This window comes from Mercenaria mercenaria, chromosome 1 (genome assembly GCF_021730395.1).
Source record: "Mercenaria mercenaria strain notata chromosome 1, MADL_Memer_1, whole genome shotgun sequence".
NCBI classification, from domain to species: Eukaryota; Metazoa; Mollusca; class Bivalvia; order Venerida; family Veneridae; genus Mercenaria; species Mercenaria mercenaria.
In genome coordinates, this window is record NC_069361.1 from 77,253,799 (window position 1) to 77,273,745 (window position 19,947).

At 34.7% G+C, this 19,947-nt stretch overlaps 2 protein-coding genes across 3 annotated transcripts in view; one reads left to right on the forward strand and one right to left on the reverse strand.

The window, feature by feature from the left end:
- Nucleotides 1-10,248, reverse strand: part of LOC123565001 (tubulin epsilon and delta complex protein 1-like) — a 38,431-nt gene extending 28,183 nt beyond the window's left edge. Inside the window, exons 1-4 of one of the 2 annotated variants that reach the window (XM_053551541.1) lie at nucleotides 9,326-10,248; nucleotides 2,692-2,791; nucleotides 2,095-2,300; nucleotides 1,102-1,248 (exon numbers count right to left, since the gene is read on the reverse strand). In XM_053551541.1, the coding sequence (XP_053407516.1) occupies nucleotides 1,102-1,248; nucleotides 2,095-2,271 (324 nt within the window). In that variant the 5' untranslated portion in view covers nucleotides 2,272-2,300; nucleotides 2,692-2,791; nucleotides 9,326-10,248. Of the gene's footprint in view, nucleotides 1-1,101; nucleotides 1,249-2,094; nucleotides 2,301-2,691; nucleotides 2,792-4,728; nucleotides 4,929-9,325 lie in introns of those variants that run through there. The other variant, XM_053551537.1, reaches the window with a different exon arrangement.
- Nucleotides 9,044-19,729, forward strand: LOC123533282 (UPF0696 protein C11orf68 homolog). Its single transcript, XM_045314929.2, has 3 exons — nucleotides 9,044-9,166; nucleotides 14,011-14,170; nucleotides 17,379-19,729. The coding sequence occupies exons 2-3, from the start codon at nucleotides 14,025-14,027 to the stop codon at nucleotides 17,902-17,904; spliced, it is 672 nt and encodes a 223-aa protein (XP_045170864.1). The 5' UTR covers nucleotides 9,044-9,166; nucleotides 14,011-14,024; the 3' UTR covers nucleotides 17,905-19,729.
- The last annotated feature ends 218 nt before the right edge of the window (nucleotides 19,730-19,947 follow it).

Below are 19,947 nucleotides of genomic sequence, written 5' to 3' on the forward strand. Positions count from 1 at the left end.
CCTGATGTTGTAATCTGGTTTCCTCATGGTACAAAGAATAGAATCCTACCTGATGTTGTAATCTGGTTTCCTCATGGTATAAAGAATAGAATCCTACCTGATGTTGTAATCTGGTTTCCTCATGGTACAAAGAATAGAATCCTACCTGATGTTGTAATCTGGTTTCCTCATGGTATAAAGAATAGAATCCTACCTGATGTTGTAATCTGGTTTCCTCATGGTATAAAGAATAGAATCCTACCTGATGTTGTAATCTGGTTTCCTCATGGTATAAAGAATAGAATCCTACCTGATGTTGTAATCTGGTTTCCTCATGGTATAGAGAATAGAATCCTACCTGATGTTGTAATCTGGTTTCTTCATGGTACAGAGAATAGAGTCCTACCTAATGTTGTCATCTGGTTTCCTCATGGTATAAAGAATAGAATCCTACCTGATGTTGTAATCTGGTTTCTTCATGGTACAGAGAACAGAGTCCAACCTGATGTTGTAATCTGGTTTCCTCATGGTATAAAGAATAGAATCCTACCTGATGTTGTAATCTGGTTTCCTCATGGTATAAAGAATAGAGTCCTACCTGATGTTGTAATCTGGTTTCCTCATGGTATAAAGAATAAATCCTACTGATGTTGTAATCTGGTTTCCTCATGGTATAAGAATAGAGTCCAACTGATGTTGTAATCTGGTTTCCTCATGGTACAAAGAATAGAATCCTACCTGATGTTGTAATCTGGTTTCCTCATGGTATAAAGAATAGAGTCCAACCTGATGTTGTAATCTGGTTTCCTCATGGTATAAAGAATAAAATCCTACCTGATGTTGTAATCTGGTTTCCTCATGGTATAAAGAACAGAGTCCAACCTGATGTTGTAATCTGGTTTCCTCATGGTATAAAGAATAGAGTCCAACCTGATGTTGTAATCTGGTTTCCTCATGGTACAAAGAATAGAATCCTACCTGATGTTGTAATCTGGTTTCTTCATGGTACAGAGAACAGAGTCCAACCTGATGTTGTAATCTGGTTTCCTCATGGTATAAAGAATAGAATCCTACCTGATGTTGTAATCTGGTTTCCTCATGGTACAAAGAATAGAATCCTACCTGATGTTGTAATCTGGTTTCCTCATGGTACAATGAATAGAGTGTTTTCAGACTGAGACAAAGACGACCATTCAGAAACTGAAGTTGTTGAGCTTTCTGTATTGCTCCAAGCTTACTTGTACTCCGTGTCTGTTGTTCTACAACCACCTGCCAAAATATACATAAATAATTATTATGTTCATGAAAGTAAATTGTAAATGATTATGTTTAATAGAATCAATATATTTTCACTTAGTTTGACTCCATAACAATTATAATCATATCAGGCATTACTCATATATCAATAAAAATTTAGAAACTGAGATCCATTTCCAGTGCTACTGTATCATACTTCTGTATTATCTACAAAATAACTGCTGTACTGGTATTACAATCTGGTAAAACAATATCTTAGTCTAGCATCTAGTAAATCATACGTGAATACTGAGACTGAGACACTAGGAAGTTATTATCATAGGGGACGAACTTTTGATGATGTCTTGACTGCTGAAATCAATTCAAGTGATCAACAAAAATCTTCAGTTACTTTTAATTATTCTCTAAAACTGTGCAATCCATTCATAAAATAGCCTTTTCTGTCATAAAATTTTATGCCAACTTTATTAATCTTTAGCCTGCTATATTTCTAAAATAGACTGATACATCATTTAATTTTGGCAATACCATTTATTATTTGAAGAGGTGTTCACTGAAAATTTACTGACTGAATAGCGAACAGTGCAGACCATGACCAGACTGCACAGATGTGCAGGCTGATTTTGGTCTGCACTGGTCGCAAAGGATGTGTCACTTGCCGACAGCAGGCTAAAGGTAAATGTTTACACAGCAGTTGTTGACCAAGCTTACTCTTAACTAAGGCACTATCTACAAATTTCTATCTTATTTACCAATCATAGAAACTTTTGTACTATAACCTCTGTAATTCTCCATTCTACTTCCTTCATCATCATACTGAATGTTGTTCCAACAAAAACTTATTAAAACAGCACTTACTGGCTCCTGAACGGGAAATTCTTGGTCAAGTGGTGAACACTGCAGATCAATGAATTTATCTACCACTTTTTTTGATGACAGAAGCCAACCAATTGCAAATAAAATCTCCCTACTGCCCATGTTCATATCGTCAGGTAAAGTTGAAAACTCTCTTGAAAAGTAGCCTTGTTCTTGCATGGCATACTTTGTGTAAATTACCAATTCATCTGTAAAGAAATACATATTGATTGTACAGCAAAGCTTCTTACATTTCTACCAAATTAATTCTAATCTGTACTCACAAAATGAAAAATGAATGTGTTCTTCTTTCAGAAATATTGGAACATGAACATGGATTTTATAAATTTCATATTTATTTTTAGTGTCTTGGTTTTTGGAAAACCCAAAGAATCCATGAAAATAAGTGAAGAACAAAAAATAAGACTGAACTATTTAAATACATTGAATCTCAGTAACTAGAATTCTGCTTAAAATGCTATTTTGTACATGTGTTTTCGGGAAAGGACTTGAAATTGTCTTGTAGAAGGCAGATTTATTTGAGACAAACTAATTCGAGTTATCGAGTTTCAACTACAGCATGAAAGTAAGTGTTTTTACCTGGTTTTAACTGATCAGTAAAGTCATTCACATATTCTTCCAGTGGCCCATAATTCAAAATGTATAGAAGCTCAAAAAGCAGCCTCCACAAAGAAGCTGTCTGAAAATTAGAAACAGTTTTTAACATTTCTGATAAACAAACTGAGGTACCAGTGATATCTATTGAACTTAGTTTGGTCAACCAATCTACTTGTTTTTATAGAAAGAATCATCTCATCTCTGCAAAATTTCAATTAAAAAGGCACAGGCCTACTTAGGTATCAGGAAATTAATAATGCTATATTTCTTAAGAAAGCTTTCAAACTTAATTACTCACAGACTATTGTTACACCGAAAATTGAAAAACAACTGTAACGCTTTACTTGAGGTAAACTGCCTTAAAATTATAAGTATCTATATTTAACAGTCATAAAACACAGGTACCTCCTTGGTGGTATTGGTAGAGACTGCTGCAAAGTTTTTATTGCCACGGCAGTCTGGGTTCAATTCCCAATTAAATTTTTTGGAGGCTGATTTGGCATTTTGAAACAAAACCTCATATTCTTATGTTCATAATATCACCAAACTTCAATTTTAAAGAAAGATCATTTTTAGCCCAAATCTGGAGGTCAGCGCCTTTAACGTTTACAGTGTATATACAGTCAACTTGGTCTGCAAAGTCACCACCATTTGCGGTCTTTGTTGACAGGTAGCCTCCCAAAAGAGGTTAATCTAGGCTATTTTGGTTGATCAGGAGGAGAAAATTACAAATGAACTTGTTTTGTATTGTGGCATAGAAGCATGATCAACGACGGACATATAACTACAGATTTTGAAAGTATGTACATCTTAAAAGTCCTGGCCAAATACACTTATGATAACTTTATTACTGAAAATTCATGGAATACTCCAAACATACTTGTTGGCCCTACTCCCCTCCTTGTCCCCTGCCATCTGTCAGCTAATGTCATTCAGCTTTTTAACACAAACTGAGCAGAGGTCTTAATTATAAGCCATACTTTTTTACGATTTTAACATGCTTCTAAAATGTCTCATTTACAATATCAATATTATAAAAAAAAGATTGTTTTGTAAATACTCAAAGATTTTGAGCATAATTTCTTGGACCTTGGAATACTAAAATTGATCAGAGGTTGGTGTTGCACAGTCATATTAATGTAGAAAGTGGGGGCACAGACAGTATTATCAACGCTTATAAATAAGAGATGTACTCTCATCTGTAGACATGTTTTTGCTGAGGACAATAGGGCTAAAGCTTTCGTTTCTATACATGGTTTCTGATTTTGTCATGTGTGGGTGTTCACTTCTCTTTGGGACAATCAGCTGTTTTTCTCATCACTTTGTTAAATTATATAATTATATTTTTTTCTTTTCAGTAACATATATATAATGTTCTCAAGTGAAAAGAAAATATTTAAAAAAAGCTGAGACAGAGATAAGATCACCCACATGGAAGAACCCATAGCATTGACAGAACATAACATACAAACTACCAATTCAGCCCACTCGCCATAGCAGAATATGATAGGAGATGAAAGCATATCTCTTCTAACCGTTGACAATACAATCTATGTCCATGCACTCAACATAAATTTGACTGTGCAACACCAAACTCAGATCAATGTTCATATTTCTTGGACTGGAAATTTCATAAACATGTTCAAAATCTCAACTGCATGAAGCAATCTTTTTCATTTTTATTAAACAGTTATGGCAATTTTTTTTTAATATGTTGAAATCTTAGCAAAATTAATGTTTCATGATTAGAAACTCTCCTTTCTGGAGTGTTTTAAAAGCCTGATAGATATACAGACTTACAGTTGCAGGGGTGTTTGAGATGGGGTGGGCAAACTCCTTAAGCAGCAATGGAATAATCTACCCTTTTATCGAAATATACATTCACCTATCAATGTAAAACAACATTCAAGAGTGTATATATACTGCGTAATATCTAATACAAGTAATGACACCACTTAATTTATAAACAAAAGTAATCTAGCCGAACATTTTCGAGTACGAATCCCGAAATGGATTTACCGTCTCGTTTTTATTAAATTTTGCCGCTCTAAAACATTCAGCTTTAATCGGGGTTGTTCCATTGTCTTTGAAAACTTTCGTTAAAAGTTCTATCACTTCTCGGACGTTTGACATGCTGAAATATTTACATAAATGTAACAAAATAGTGCAAACGAATGTTCGTTTATCCTATGTATAATTCTCGTCTACGCACCGTACCATATGTCTCATCCGGTATTTTCAATTAATTCATATACCTAGCTCGCTTCAGATTTCCTAGTTTGACACTAAAAATATTGCAATTTACCTAATAAATGAAGATTTACTTTCTTAATTCACTTACTCGCATGTACATGAAAAATCAGCGTACTGCTTATCAATAACAGCGATGTACTTAGTAAATGGAAGTCGAACGACATATACTTAACCATAAATTAACAAAACTGTTAAGAATATGGCCTACTGGGGTTGAAGCTGTTTCTATATTCTCAAGAGTTAAAGGCACCAATTGATTTTTTTTTGCCGCAGCGGCACGAGTTCGATTCCCGACACTGACATGTTCTCTTGATTTTACATTCTTAAGATATTTTAATGAAAATTCGTGTTTTAATGTTCATAATATGAACAAACTTCAATTTTAAAGCCAAAATCTGGAGGTAAGTTCCTTTAACAACATGTGATTTTGAAGCAGTTTACTTACTCTTGAAAAATCGTGGTAATTGTGACATTTCTTGAAAAATATATCCTTAAGTAACAATAAACATAAGAAAATATTTGCCGGGAAAGATTAATTGCTTCTGATTATTCTACTTAAGATTCTATCAGTAAGAGCTTAATTATAGGTCTTGACTAAGTTATAGGTCTTGACTTTAGTGATATGGGCTGTTGGACCTCTGTGTTGTAAATTTCCAAAACAGTATACATGATAAAAACACGACGCTTACCTCTACGAGAGAAAGTTGTGCATGTGCAAATTTAACATTGAATTCTTGAAAATGGTTTTTACTTTTCAAACGAAGTAATTGTCATATTTTAACGGTAACAAAGCACTCCATAAATTTGTTGCAATCAGTTCTGTTGACTATGATTTTACCCGTACATGCAAACAATAGAGCAAGCATGGCAAAAATCACGGATGATCTTTATGTATACATAATATAAGCAAGACAATTAATTTTAGCATGTGATTTTGAGGCCATTGTAATTTTAGTACATTTGTAAATTCATTAAAATAAAAATAAAAGTTATAGATCTTTACCAACTGTGTGTATATTTTTTGAAGAATAATGAATCAATTTTGGATTGCCATAAGGATGAAGCATATACCTTGTTACAAGGGTAGATTCCAATTTATTTAACTGTTAATGTTTTTGTTGGATTCAATGTCGCACGGACACAATTATAGGTCATATGGCATCGGACACATGGATAGAATCACCGACCTTCTGTAAGCAAGCTGGGTAGCTCGAACGAGGCTCGATCCCACATTGGTAAGGAGCAAGTGATTCGAAGTCAGTGACCTTAAAGGCATTGACCTGCAAATCGTTCAACAACAAAAAAAAGGAATAATTTTAGATATGTGAAAATATTTACTACATTTCTAACAAGGATTTGAAACATAGTAACTGATAGATTATATATTATGGAACCACATAAGAATAAGTTGATTATACTATTTTTCAATTCAAAATTGAAAACCGTTTGTAACGGAATGCCGGAGGTTATTGCCTTATTTATACAGCTGTATATTTAATGAACGTCCGTGGATTGGTCGGGAACGCGGGAAAAGTTTTATAGCCGCGGCGGCCCGGGTTCGATTCCCAAGCATGCTTTTTTCTTGATTTAGTGTAGAAACAATCACTTATGTTCTAATGTTCATAATATGACCAAACTTCAATTTTAAAGAAATTTTTTTGTAGCGAAAATCTGGAGGTCAGTGACTTTAGCCAATCGGCTATGGAGGCCCTTTCATTTAACTGTAGCAATTCATTATAGTCCGTGTATTTAAATGTTTCAGTTACTAAAATCTCATATTTGTTTGACTATTTTTCATAAAGTAAAACAAATATACATGATTGAAGTACACGGCAGTCTAAAGGTAACTGATACTGAAAGAAGAAGGAACATATAAATATTTAACACTGATCACATTATTTCGAATTTGGTGCTATCCATAGAAGACTGCGTTTGTGATTATTTTATAAATATATGCATTAGCTTTCGAATATACAAGCTTAAAATGTATATAGGCTCATGTTTCCATGGTAACGCATTTCTCTCATTTATTAAGAAACTACAAATGCTAATGCGGTTTTCGACAGATTCAGTGTTATCACGAGCCCAAATGAAATATAGGGGTTCATATATAAGCAGAATATTACACAATTTACATTGCATTCTATCGTTTCTTAAAATTATAAGTAACCACGGCAACAAGGACGTTTAAAATTTCTTATAGGTCAGAGACCACCAATTCAAAAAAGTACAGGGGACTTACTGGGAATGAGGCAAGTGTATACCTGGGAATAAGGTAGCGTTTGTGCGCTCTGGTTGGTCAGTCATGTAAACAAACCCAAGAAGTGATTTTTTTTTTCAAAATGGAATATTTTTCTGCATTTACAGTATTTCATTATACATTTTGACAAAATTTGCTACATTTTATGTGTATTGAAAAAAGTTTATCAACTGAATTTCTCCCGCTATGACAACGATGTAAACAGGGGGTCATCTCATTCACACGGAAATTACTTAAATAAAGTATCATTATTCATATGTTTTTCGTCTGATATTTTGGAGGAACTAAGATCGTTCTTGAAAAAAATGTGATTGGATATTGTTTCGATTTATGGAAGGCCGTACGCGCCATAATGCTATAATGGAAGTCTATGGGAAAACAATTGATGTTCTCTAACCTAAACCATGCTTTATTCTTTACTCTTAAAAAAGAATACGTAGGTTTATCGTTCCTAATTCGTGTAGCTTCAAAGCATATTATTACTAAAGTAAGTAATATGTTTTTTGTATCATGTCTTTTTATTTATTTAAACAAAATTTAATACTAAAGCTTAGTCTAGAATAAAACTGCCGTTTTTGCTGTTTTCAGAGGGAAATTTGTGTAAACAGAGTATTTCTTGCGCTCTGTTAACACATCTTTTTACACATGGGCGTTCCGTGATAAGCGTAAACGTACTGCAGCCAGCCCTTTAAGGGAGAAATCAAAAGGAACTAACGAATTGAAAATTAAATCTTGCATCCGCCCATATTTTCCCAACAAATCACGAACCATCATCCATTTGCCATGCCATTTCAGTACAAATACACGAAAACCTCAAAATATTGATCATTGATCAAAATGGAAGACTCGTGACAAGTATTTCGGCAAATAAGGACTGTTTTAAGTAAGTTCAGATAAACAAAATGCTCAAAACTGCAAAATTCCGAAATAAAAGCTATTAATTTTGCTCAACTTCATTAGGTTATGGTGTAATTTTAACACTACAATGTCTTGTAATGTTTGTGCTGTAATTGATTCATCATTCCGGCATTATTAAACCATTTAGCATCAAATCGGAGACAGATTAATGTAATTTTCCAGAAGGATGAATATACAAACGCATTTAGTTTCGTGTACATCTATTCGTAAATGATCATATTCCACTTCTGCTTGGCCCCCTTTGACAAGACTATCGAAAGAATTTTAACCCCAAGTGATTCTTTTCTAAAGACAATCTGTTTCAAGACCCGAACCCTTTCATTTCCAACTCGGACATAACTCCCTAGAAAAGACTATGTAAGTTGTTGTTGTTGTTTAGACCAAAAAGAACGCACTGGAAAATCTGTCTACACCAAATGTTTCCCATTTCCTTGGGCAACGGAGTCAGAAAACACCCTTCTTGGAAAAAGCCCCTTCCATAGGTTTTGGTGCAGGTATTATCTGGAATAGCCCAATATGTTGCGTTTAGGTGGCTGTATTATATAGTAATTAACAGGTCTTTTAAATGTAATTGTTGTTATTAGCTAAAACCTATTTTACAAAATTGCAGCAATATATTCATGTATGAACAAGAATCGTCAATCAAAAGTTAGTTCTCAAAATTATGTTTTCTGCAAATGGTAATTATCGTTACTGTAAAACAAGTGATGTGCTGGTGTAATGAAACATTCAAAAAAGATTAGACCACCACTGGAATGTAACTAAAAGACATGGGACACAAGAGGCTTTGCCTAAACCTTAAACTCCCATCAAAACTGTAAATGTAAATGTAAATGTAAATGTAATCTTTTTTTCAATTTGCCTGGAGCAACATTCGGTACGGTGTATACCGGATTTTAGTCAGAGCTATCAGTGAACTTCCGGTATAAACAAATTAGGGTATTTCTTCGAAATTTGCAACTGTAGGATGATGATATGACGTATCAGTTCATAATACGTTATTAAACACGTTATTACAGTTAAGAGGTTTGTATTAATCGTGCATAATCAGGGTTTCATTGGAAATTGAACCTTTCATGTATGTATCCCAGACTCACCAGTTTCGACGCACATAACAAGCAACATAGCCGCGCTTTTTCATTCAGTAACATACGTGACTCTATTAGATGTTGCATGTGCACTAACCTTTTATGCATTGAATCATACCAATAACATCTTATTCTAAACAACTAACTGCCAGAAATCAAAAGGTAAACAACAACTAGTGTGGTCGGCCATACTTTTTTCGTACACACCTATTTTGACGCATCTTACATGATTCTTGTTACGAAGCTTTTGATTGGCTTAAATATTTGTGCAATCACTGTAAGTAATGTGCTACACCATAACTGTCATGGATGCTGCAATAAAACTTGACACAAAAGCAGATGCAAATAGGTAATCAATATTAAGGCCAAATGATATAAATAAACCTGAAAACATTTAAACATTCATGAACATATGGGGCTAAGAACATAAATAATCATTCTGTTTTTTTTAATACACACTGTCTGATGTTTCTTCTTCCATTTTTCTGGACTGCAGTGTTTACAGAGGAATTTGGCACATTTTGTTTTATACAAAACTTTAGATGAACCCAGTGTTCGCAGCCTACTTGACAAGAGAAAAAAAATGAAGTGTGTTGTAATGATCGCATTGATATATAATGCGTACACCTTCCAAAACAGTGCATAAAAAGTGCGACTACATATGTCACATGGCAGTGATGTGACCTTGATAGCACCAAAGTCGGCTGCAGACGTACAACATAATTTCCAGTAACTTTTTTAATCTAAGCTTCCACAGGGACGTTTTTAAAATGGATGAAAATTTGCATTAGTAGAAACATTAAAAATCATGTATGGGGTAAATGTAAGTTGATAAATATCTTCAAGTCCTGAACTTTCCAACATTTTTATTGGTAAAATTAACCATGATGTTTTCTGTCATTACACCGAGTAACTACGTCATCGGAAACCCCAAGTTAATCGAGAACGAGGTCAAAACAAAAATGGCGTCGAAATAGGTGTGCGTAAAATTACGTGGTGCGACGATATGAGTCTTCGGGTATTTGAATTGGAAATTGCATTATTTATATTTTTAACTCGAGTATACGAAGTATGGAGAGCTATCCTACTCGACCTGGGGTCGGCGTCCGCGTTGGCATCTGCATCCTTCCGCGTCCGCACTTTGGTTAAAGTTTTGATGCACTTTCTCTTTATCTTTGTTATTACTTGATGGATTTACATCAAACTTAAAGTAGTTGTGCCCCCCTTTTTACTTAGAATTCCAGTTTAAAGTTTTGGTGCACTTTCACTTTATCAATTACTAAAGGGTAGAGAACACCAATTGTTTTCCCATAGACTTCCATTATAACATTATGGCGTGTACGGCCTTCCATATATCAAAACATGTATATCCAATCACATTTTTTTCAAGAACTATCTTAGTTCCACCAAAATATCGGACGAAAAACATATGAATAGTGATACTTTATTTAAGTAATTTTCGTGTGAATGAGATGACCCCCTGTTTACATCGTTGTCATGGCGGGAGAAATTCATTTGATGAAACTTTTTTTCAATACACATAAAATGTAGCAAATTTTGTCAAAATGTCATTCCCAGTAAGTTCCCTGTACTTTTTTGAATTGGTGGTCTCTGACCTGTATGGATTTGATTCAAACTTAAAATAGTTTTCAACATCATCACCCACATCATATGGCACAAGGGTCATAACTCTGGCACCAATATTTCATGATTTATCTCCCCTTTTTACTTAGAATTTCAGGTTAAAGTTTTGGTGCACTTTCACTTTATCTCAATTATTACTATAATAAGTGGATTTGATTCAAATTTAAAGTAGTTGTTCAGCCTCATCCCTCACATCATATGACACAAGGGCCAAACTCTTGCACCAGTATTTCATGAATAATCCCCCCTTTTTGTTTAGAATTTCAGGTTAAAGTTTTGGTGCACTTTTACTCTATCTCAGTTATTATTAAATGGATTTCAGATTCAAACTTAAAATAGTTGTTCAACATCATCACTCACATCATATGACACAAGGGCCATAAGTCTTGCACCGTCATTTCATGAATTATCCCCCCTTTTTACTTACAATTTCAGGTTAAAGTTTTGATGCACTTTCACTCTAACTCAGTTATTACTGAATGGATTTGATTCAGACTTAAAACAGTTGTTCCACCTTATCACCCCCATCATATGACACAAGGTCCATAACTCTGACACCAATTTTTCATGAATTATGCCCCTTTTACTTAGAGTTAAAGGTAAATTTTGATGCATTTTCACTTTATCTCAGGTTATTACAAAATGGATTTGATTCAACATGACACAAGGTGCATCACTGTTGCACCAATATTTCATGAATTATATGCCCCCTATTTGCTAAGAATTATACATAGTATTTAATGTTTTGATACACTTGATCCTTATCTGTCTTATTACTTAATACTTTTGACACAGACTGACACTCAAGCTATTATCCAATATTTCATTGGACACTATCCATCATCGAAATAGTTGAGCTCGCTGTCTCCTGTGACAGCTCTTGTTGTCATTTTCCATTAACAATATAAAATGGTTTGTTCAAAGGAGATGAAAACTATGTACATATGATTTTGTTTCAAGGAGAGGTAATATATTGCATGCAATTACATACAGCAAGCAAATTTTTCGTTGTTTTTACAGATATTCTTAAAATGAATAAAATGACAACGCTTATGGAGATACCGTATAGCGGGTTATTTCTGCGGTCAAAATATTCTGCGTTTTGGCCCCAAAAAATGTGAAACAAATTTCTGCGTGTTTTATTTCTGCCTTTTCACTTAAAATGGAAGAGAAATTTCTGCGTTTTCGATGCCAAGGAGGAGGTTATTCCTCGCATGATCGGACGTTGTGAGAATGATAGCGTATGAAAACAATAAGCTAAATTACTGTAAACTGCAGTAAATTATCTTTGTATTTAATGAATACATTGTAGGATATAATAATTTGCGAAATGAAAAAATATAAGTCCAACAACAATAAATCATTGCACAAACAGCAACTGCAAAATACGGTATACATGTAACGGTTACACTTATATAAAGGTTACTAAAGTATCAGTTGTTTAGATGATCGCCACAAGGGATTAATAAGGACAACACAAGTGAAATTCACTCAGTTTATTTCATTCACAAAAGAAAAACGTTTTCTGAAGAATTAACAGTTAGGACTTTGACTGACCATCACACCTAATTATTATGATTATACCACTATCGGTAATTGTTAGATGGCGACGGTAATTTTCAATAATTAGACCAGGCAATTGTGAACTTCGGATTACCTCGGATAACATAGCGTGAAACAACGTTGGTGAAAATAAAAAAATGCAGATTTTTTGCGTTTTAAATTTTTGCTGGATGAATATTCTGCTGGAAATACTTTTGCGATTCTACCGAGAGACCGCAGAAACGCAGAAATATTGCCCCCGCAGAAATAACCCGCTATACGGTATTATAGTTTGCCGTAAGCACTTGTTGTGATCATTCCATGAATATCAGTCAGACAAGCAGCGAACACTTCATACGTTTGATATAATGTTCATGGGATGTTAATTCATTTGGTATTCACTTTTCACATGCATATTAGATCTGCCAAGAAGAAGTTGCTGCAATTTACTGCATCTCCCACTATTTCCCACTTTTTGCAAGCTTAGGAGTATTTTCCAGTAAGGGAATTCCCAGTAAATACTGGTGGGAATTCCTGCCCCTGGGAAATCCTGGACCACTTTGCCTACAAACGTCCAGAGAGCAAGTTGCTGTGATCATCCAGTGAACTAGTTTCTGCGATCATCCTGCAAACTAGTTGCTGTGAACATGTCGCAAGCTAGCTGAAAACCACGACTACCAAGCAAAACCTGGCCAGAAATTGCCCATGAAATAGCATGCACAGAAAAAGTCAAGATCGCTTACTTCTAGATTTTGAATTTGATTTCATGGTCCAAGAAATACAAGAATTGATCAAAGCTTTGTGCTGCATAGGCAAATTAAGACCAGAAGTGTGGGTGACTGTGCCTTGGTTGACAGTATCATCTACATTAACAAAAGATGTACTCTTTCTTATGATTCAGTTTAATATCATGTTCTGCAGTGACTGAGTGGTCTAAGGTGCTAGTTCTTATGCACGTCTTTTTTGTCATATCTTTGTTTTTGTCTTATTTTGTTTCTATAACATAATGTTCTCAAGGTAAAAGAAAAGAAAAAAAAGATTATATTTAAAATTAAAGGAAAAAATAGATTGCCACCATAAGAAAGTGAACTCACAAATTCATGGCCACGAAAAATAAGGTGTGAGTAGAAACCAGTGCAGTGCTTTTCCCCACTAATTTGGGAATGAGGCGGGGGCCTTTACAATTGAGAAGAATGCCTCTTAAAAGGCCTCCATTGGGATTTGTTAAAAGTATTTTTTTTTATTAAAAATATATATACTAGGTCACATTTAAGATAACAATTGCCATAATTTATCATTATGCATTAAGTTAGCAAATTGTCTTGTGTTTCAAATGTTTAGTGTTTAAGTCTTGTTTGAAAAAGTTGGGAAAAAAAGACAATAAATTAAACTTCGGGAATTTTAGCTTTGGAATTGGGGGGAAAAAACACATACTATTTGCCATTGGGATTAATTTGGGGCCTAATTTTGGCTTCAAATTGGCCAGAAAAAAACAACAACACTGCAGTGTCTAAGACCACTATGATACATTGGACATGTGTATGATATGGAATAAATTTAATGGTCATAACAGTATGAATGTCTTTCTGTTTGTAGAGACAGTTGACGAAATGGAGGCAATGGAGATTAGCACTAACCCAGACTTCGAGCACTCTGTTAATCCAGATGATCTAGAGTGGGTTGTGTTTACCAAAGGAGAGACAGAGGAACCTTTTGAATCATGGTTGCAGCGAAATTTACCTTCTGCTGTTAGCAAGTAAGCTTGTTGTACCCCCCGACAACAAAGTTGTAAGGGGGGTTATACTGGTTTCAGGTTGTCTGTCCGTCCGTCTGTCTGTCTGTCCATCTGTCTGTCCGTAGACACAATCTTGTGCGCACCATCTCTCCTCATCCCCTTGACACAATGTAATGAAACTTCACACAAGTGATCAGTAGTTGTGCATGGGGTATGTAAGGTTATTTCAGATAAAAAAATTGCAGAGTTACGGGACTTTGTTTTTTGTTACTATACTATATACATAGACACAATCTTGTGCGCACCATCTCTCCTCATCCCCTTGACACAATTTAATGAAACTTCACACAAGTGATCAGTAACAACAGTAGTTGTGCATGGGGCATGTTAGGTTCTTTCAGAATAAAAAATTGCAGAGTTACAGGACTTTGTTTTTTGTTACTATACTATATACATAGACACAATCTTGTGCGCACCATCTCTTCTCATCCCCTTGACACAATATAATGAAACTTCACACAAGTGATCAGTAACAACAGTACTTGTGCATGGGGCATGTTAGGTTGTTTCAACGACAAAAATTGCAGAGTTACGGGACTTTGTTTCTTGTTCACATACTATGTACATACAGTCTGCATATGCAATCTTCATTCTTGTGCGCGCCTAATCTTCTGAACCCTTGCACACAATTTAACGAAACTTCACACAAGTGATCAGTATCAACCCTAGCTGTGCATGGTGCATGTTACGTTCTTTTAGATAAATATTCTGCATAGTTATGGGACTTTGTTTTTTGTTACTTTACTGTATACATACAGTCTATATACATACAGTCCACATAATTATGCAATCTTGTGTGCATCAAATTGCAATGTACTATGTCAGTGCATGTGGGAGGTACATTCATCACCTTTAGTGATAGCTCTAGTTTATATTTGTCATGTTTGTTCATTCAGCTCAGAGTATTTTCCTTACATTATATATTGAAAATGTCTTTTGAACATTATCGACATTAAAGTTTTTTATGTTATTATGAAATAGTGATTGTTTTATTTTCCACTCTGAACATTTTATATTTAATGGACCAGTTACTAGCAGAGAGGGTAATGCCCTACTTGAAGAGAATGTAATGCTCCCTCACCGTTCCATTCCTAGAACAGATAATAATACCACCCCAAAGGGCCTTCCTTAAGTAAGGGCAGTTCCCAATCCCAGTTTTTATAAGAGAAGGTATTGGCCCCTTTTTCATAGAAGAAAGGGTAATATACTTCTTTCTGTAAGAGAAGGTAGTCCCCTCCCCACTTCCTAAAAGAGGGATAATGCTCCCCTCAACTTTTTGTAAGACAGGGTAATGCTGATAGGCTCTGGTACTTTGCATAGAAACCAGAATTTGGTTGTATTTTGGGTTGTTTATGACGTTGCGTACGTTGTTGGCGAACATCGGGAATTTGTAAGTTTCTTACACTTCAATGTTTCATGAAATTCGTTTTAGAAATACGATTGTTTATATGCTTATATCACAAGAAAGGCAAAACAATCGCCCTGTTAGTAAATGTGATCGCATCTGCGTTAAATAATTAGTAAAAATTTAATTCGACATAGTATAATAGAAAAGAACACAAAAACGTCATGTAAGATGTAACAAAATTTACCAATGCGCATTACATAACGGCTTAGTTAATTCATAAAAATTTTTTTTTCCGTCAAATAAGAAGACTCAGAGACGTGACGTCAACTATATTTGACGTCATTTCAATCATTTGCTTTTCAATACTTTCTGTAACAAATCTGAAGCAAAAGACAGTTCCAACTGAAAACGTAAGATTTTATGTCTTTCCTCGACCGGATTTATTAAAACTTCTGTAGTTTCTTTAACTATCGTATGCTTTCTATAATATTCATTTTGACAAAAAGTACATAAATTCTACTTTTGAATTTGTAAGTTGTTGTCCTGTTTTAACTTGGATAATGGCGTTTAATATATGTATACTTTAATCTAGCCGCGATGTCACACGTGTCAAAAAATGCAAAAAATAAAATTACGAAGTTGTTACGTGCCAAAATGTGTACAGAAATATGTATTTGTTTACAAATAAGCGACTACAGTCTGAAATTACATACAATTGTCTGCAAATTGATATGCATAAGTCTAACGTTGAATATAAATCAAATTTATCACATGAAAATTGCAAAATCTAGCCGAAATGTCACAACCGTGAAATTAATGTAACGTCGACGTTATGTTTGAAAACTTAATAACGTATACGCATTATAATTGTATCCAAACATTGCAGTATAATTCACTGTCTGATAAATAATTTGATTGAATAAGCATCATTCGACATCTATATCAAATATTTCTTTTAAATATCGGAACGATATGATTTATGAAAACTGTAGCCCAAACACCACCAAGTAATCCCTGTAACGTCAAAGGGGTTAAAACCGACGATAACATCAGTTACGCTAATGTTCGCTAACAATGAGCGTAACGTCTTATGTAAAAGTCATGGTCAGTGTTTGTAGAAAGTACTGTCTGTTCCACTCCTTCGGCTTCTACTTAGTTAAGCTGGCTGGAGGTACCAATTAACTCATTTTTATATGCCCAAAAGGAGGCTTTAAGTTATGACGCTGGTGTCCGTCTGTTTGTCTTTCTGTCCATCTATCCGTTAGCATCTGTTTGTCTGACTGTCTGTAAGTCTGTAAGCAATTTTTTGTCTGCTCTGTAACTCTTGAACCCCTTGAAGAATTTTGAAGAAACAAATGTTCACCACATCAAGACTACACTTATGGGTCAAAGGTCATGTAGAGTTTCTTTTATGTCTGCCTCCCATGGGCCTTTTAAAGTTGAAGCCACTTTTTAAGAGAAAGTGCCAAATTGAATCCAAATTGCTGAAATTTGGTCACATTTTAACAAAATTCTTGTTGCCGCTTAAAAATCGGTAGCCAGTTCTTTGAATTTGTAGCATTTGGCAACATTGGTGAGTGGCAATGGAGGCATTGTAGACTGTAACTCTTGAACTGCTTGAAGGATATGCAGAGCTCATGTTTCAGATGGCTCGCTTCAAGGTCAAGGTCACAGTTAGGGGACAAATGTCATACATTCAGGGGTATATTGCTCCACATTGCGGAGGTCTTGTTCTTTTTTGTTGTCTAAACTGGATGACTTTTGTACTATACAGAAATATTGCCCTATTTTGATAAAACAGTTTTATGCTTTAAACTTCAGAGAAGCAGGTTTTGGTTGGGTGTGTATTCGAAGGGAACCACTGCAAGGCTGGGCTGATGAGCCGGATCTTGGTGGCTTGTATGACTCGTGGGAGCAGTTCTTATCTTCAGGGAGACCAGTCACCTACCAGAACATCAGGGAACTGGCCTTAAATCATAATGTAAAGAGTGGAAAATGGCTGTTCTTTGCTGACTCAGGCGGCAAAGTTGATCATCTATGGACCATTGTCGCCAGGGCTGTCATTAACAATACATTGCCATGTAACTCTGCAAAAGTGTCTACTTATGATGGCTCAAACAGGCATGTCATCTGTATTTATAACAACGATTTCAATGATAAGGAGCAGGTGTTGAGTGCTGAGCAAGCTATTCGGAATATGGGGATAAAGAGCAAGATGCTCTATAAACCTGATGTCTATACCTGCTTAAATATTTATAGGAAGAATAAGTGGGGTCTGCCTGCCAATATCATGCATAGCAATTATGATCTGTTGAGAGGTTCCTCAGTTATTGAGTCAGGAGTGTAACATTACTGTTGAGTGGATTCTCTTTCATTGCATCACACATGTAACACTTCTGTCAGAGATGTCTGAATCATTTATCTGGTCTTAGGATGTGATACATCACATTAAAAATAGTTCTAGAAAATAGCCCTTTTACTGTGAATACTGACCCTGTAGAATCAAGTGTTAGAGGTAGTTTTAGTAAATAGCTTCTACTGTGAATATTGACCTCATTGAACAAGGATGTTAGAGATAGTTTTACGAAATTATCTTTTACTGTGAATACTGACGTCATAGAATCAAGGATGTTAAAGATAGTTCTAGAAGAAAGCAATTTACAGTGGTCATTGACCTAACTGATCCAAGGGTGTTATAATTTAAAATGTCACTGCTGAGCATCCAAAATTCTTTTATAGGTCATCTTTACTCATTGACTGAGTCAGAAGTGTAAGCTTTCCATTTCATGAATGAAACAGATCAATATATAGTGAGTGTCAAGACTCCACTTTGATTGTTTTACTTGTTTTGTTAGATATTCAGAGAGGCGTGTTCTCAGTTATCTGATGAGGTTACTAGAATGTTTGTCTGTTTGGGGATTGGGAAAACTACTAGTGTAAATAAAGAAGTATAAAATTCACAGAATGGCGACAGGAGATAATCTCATGTAAGCTCGTGTCAGCGCGTTATCTTATTGAAGCGTTTGCTGGCTTGATCAATCGTGATCAAATCGACAGACGCTTATTAAAGTATTACACTGGCGATATGGCCGGCACATAATAAACCGAATCAGTCCAATTTTCAAACGACAAAAGTTACTGTTGATTTCTCAGGCTTCCAATCATCAATTCATTCATTCCCAGTTTAGAAAATACTGATAACATTAAAAAAAAACACCATTATCATTATAAAAAAACAGTCTGATAGAAAGTTTCTCATGACACAAATTTTTATCCTTCTGCTGTCTGTTTCATACACAGTTAAAATGAGATCTCATCCAGTTCCCACGTGATGTTGGCAAGATTTGCTCTATATGCTTTTCAAGTTGCCGATTTATATTTTTTTATAGCTCTTTGGTATAAACACCCAGTTGGGCGATATTCAAAACAATTACCACACCTTGATAGTTTTTGAAATGCACTTTCAAAATAAATCCTTGTTAATCTATGGGAATGTTACATCGAGTATTTACTTAAGGTGTAATAATTAAAATTAACCTATTATGGTATTAAACTACAGTTGAATTTCGTTCACTCGAACTTGGATAAATCAAAAACCACCCTTGGCTTGAGCTCATCCTCGGGTGCGGGCAGAGTCCCTTTATAATGTATACTTTTTATGGCTCGAACTACCAATACCTCGAATAAATTTGGCCGGTCCAGTCTAGTTGGAGCGAATGAAGTTAATCTGTATCTGTTGACACATAAAATAGTGAATGAAGATTTAGTGTGCCTTTCCCTGTAAGCCTTTTACTTCAGTTTCATTGAAACGACTTTACTCTATTTTTATTAGCCATTCTTTCTGCTAAAAATTTACTTGTTAATGCTGCTGGTTCACAATTCGGGTAAAATATTTTAATATCTTCTGTTTTATACCATTTTATATAAAACACTTGTCAGTACTAAATAACAAAAAAGTAAGGGTAGTATTAGATATTCATAAAAGAAGCCCTTGAACAATGTTGATAATTGATTTTTTTTTTCATCATTTGAAAACAGTTTACTGCTTTCAGATTATTGTTTCTTAACTTACATGTATTTCAGATTATTGTTGTTTAATTTTGCCTGTATACTTCACAAAATTTTAATGACTTAAGAGTTTTAACATTACCAATTAAATAAGTTTTATTTTTTTTAGATTTATTAATTTTTACACCCTTTCCTATCCCACCTCCAACAAGCTTATACATTCTGTTTGTACTATGTAAGTGTTTTCAGTGTACTGTGAAATTATTTCAGTTCTTGGGCATGAAATGCTATTGTTTTGAGAGAAAAAGTATTTGTGTGGATATGGATATGAAATTCATTTAAAACTAGTACCCGACTTATATTAATGATTTTACAGTATTTA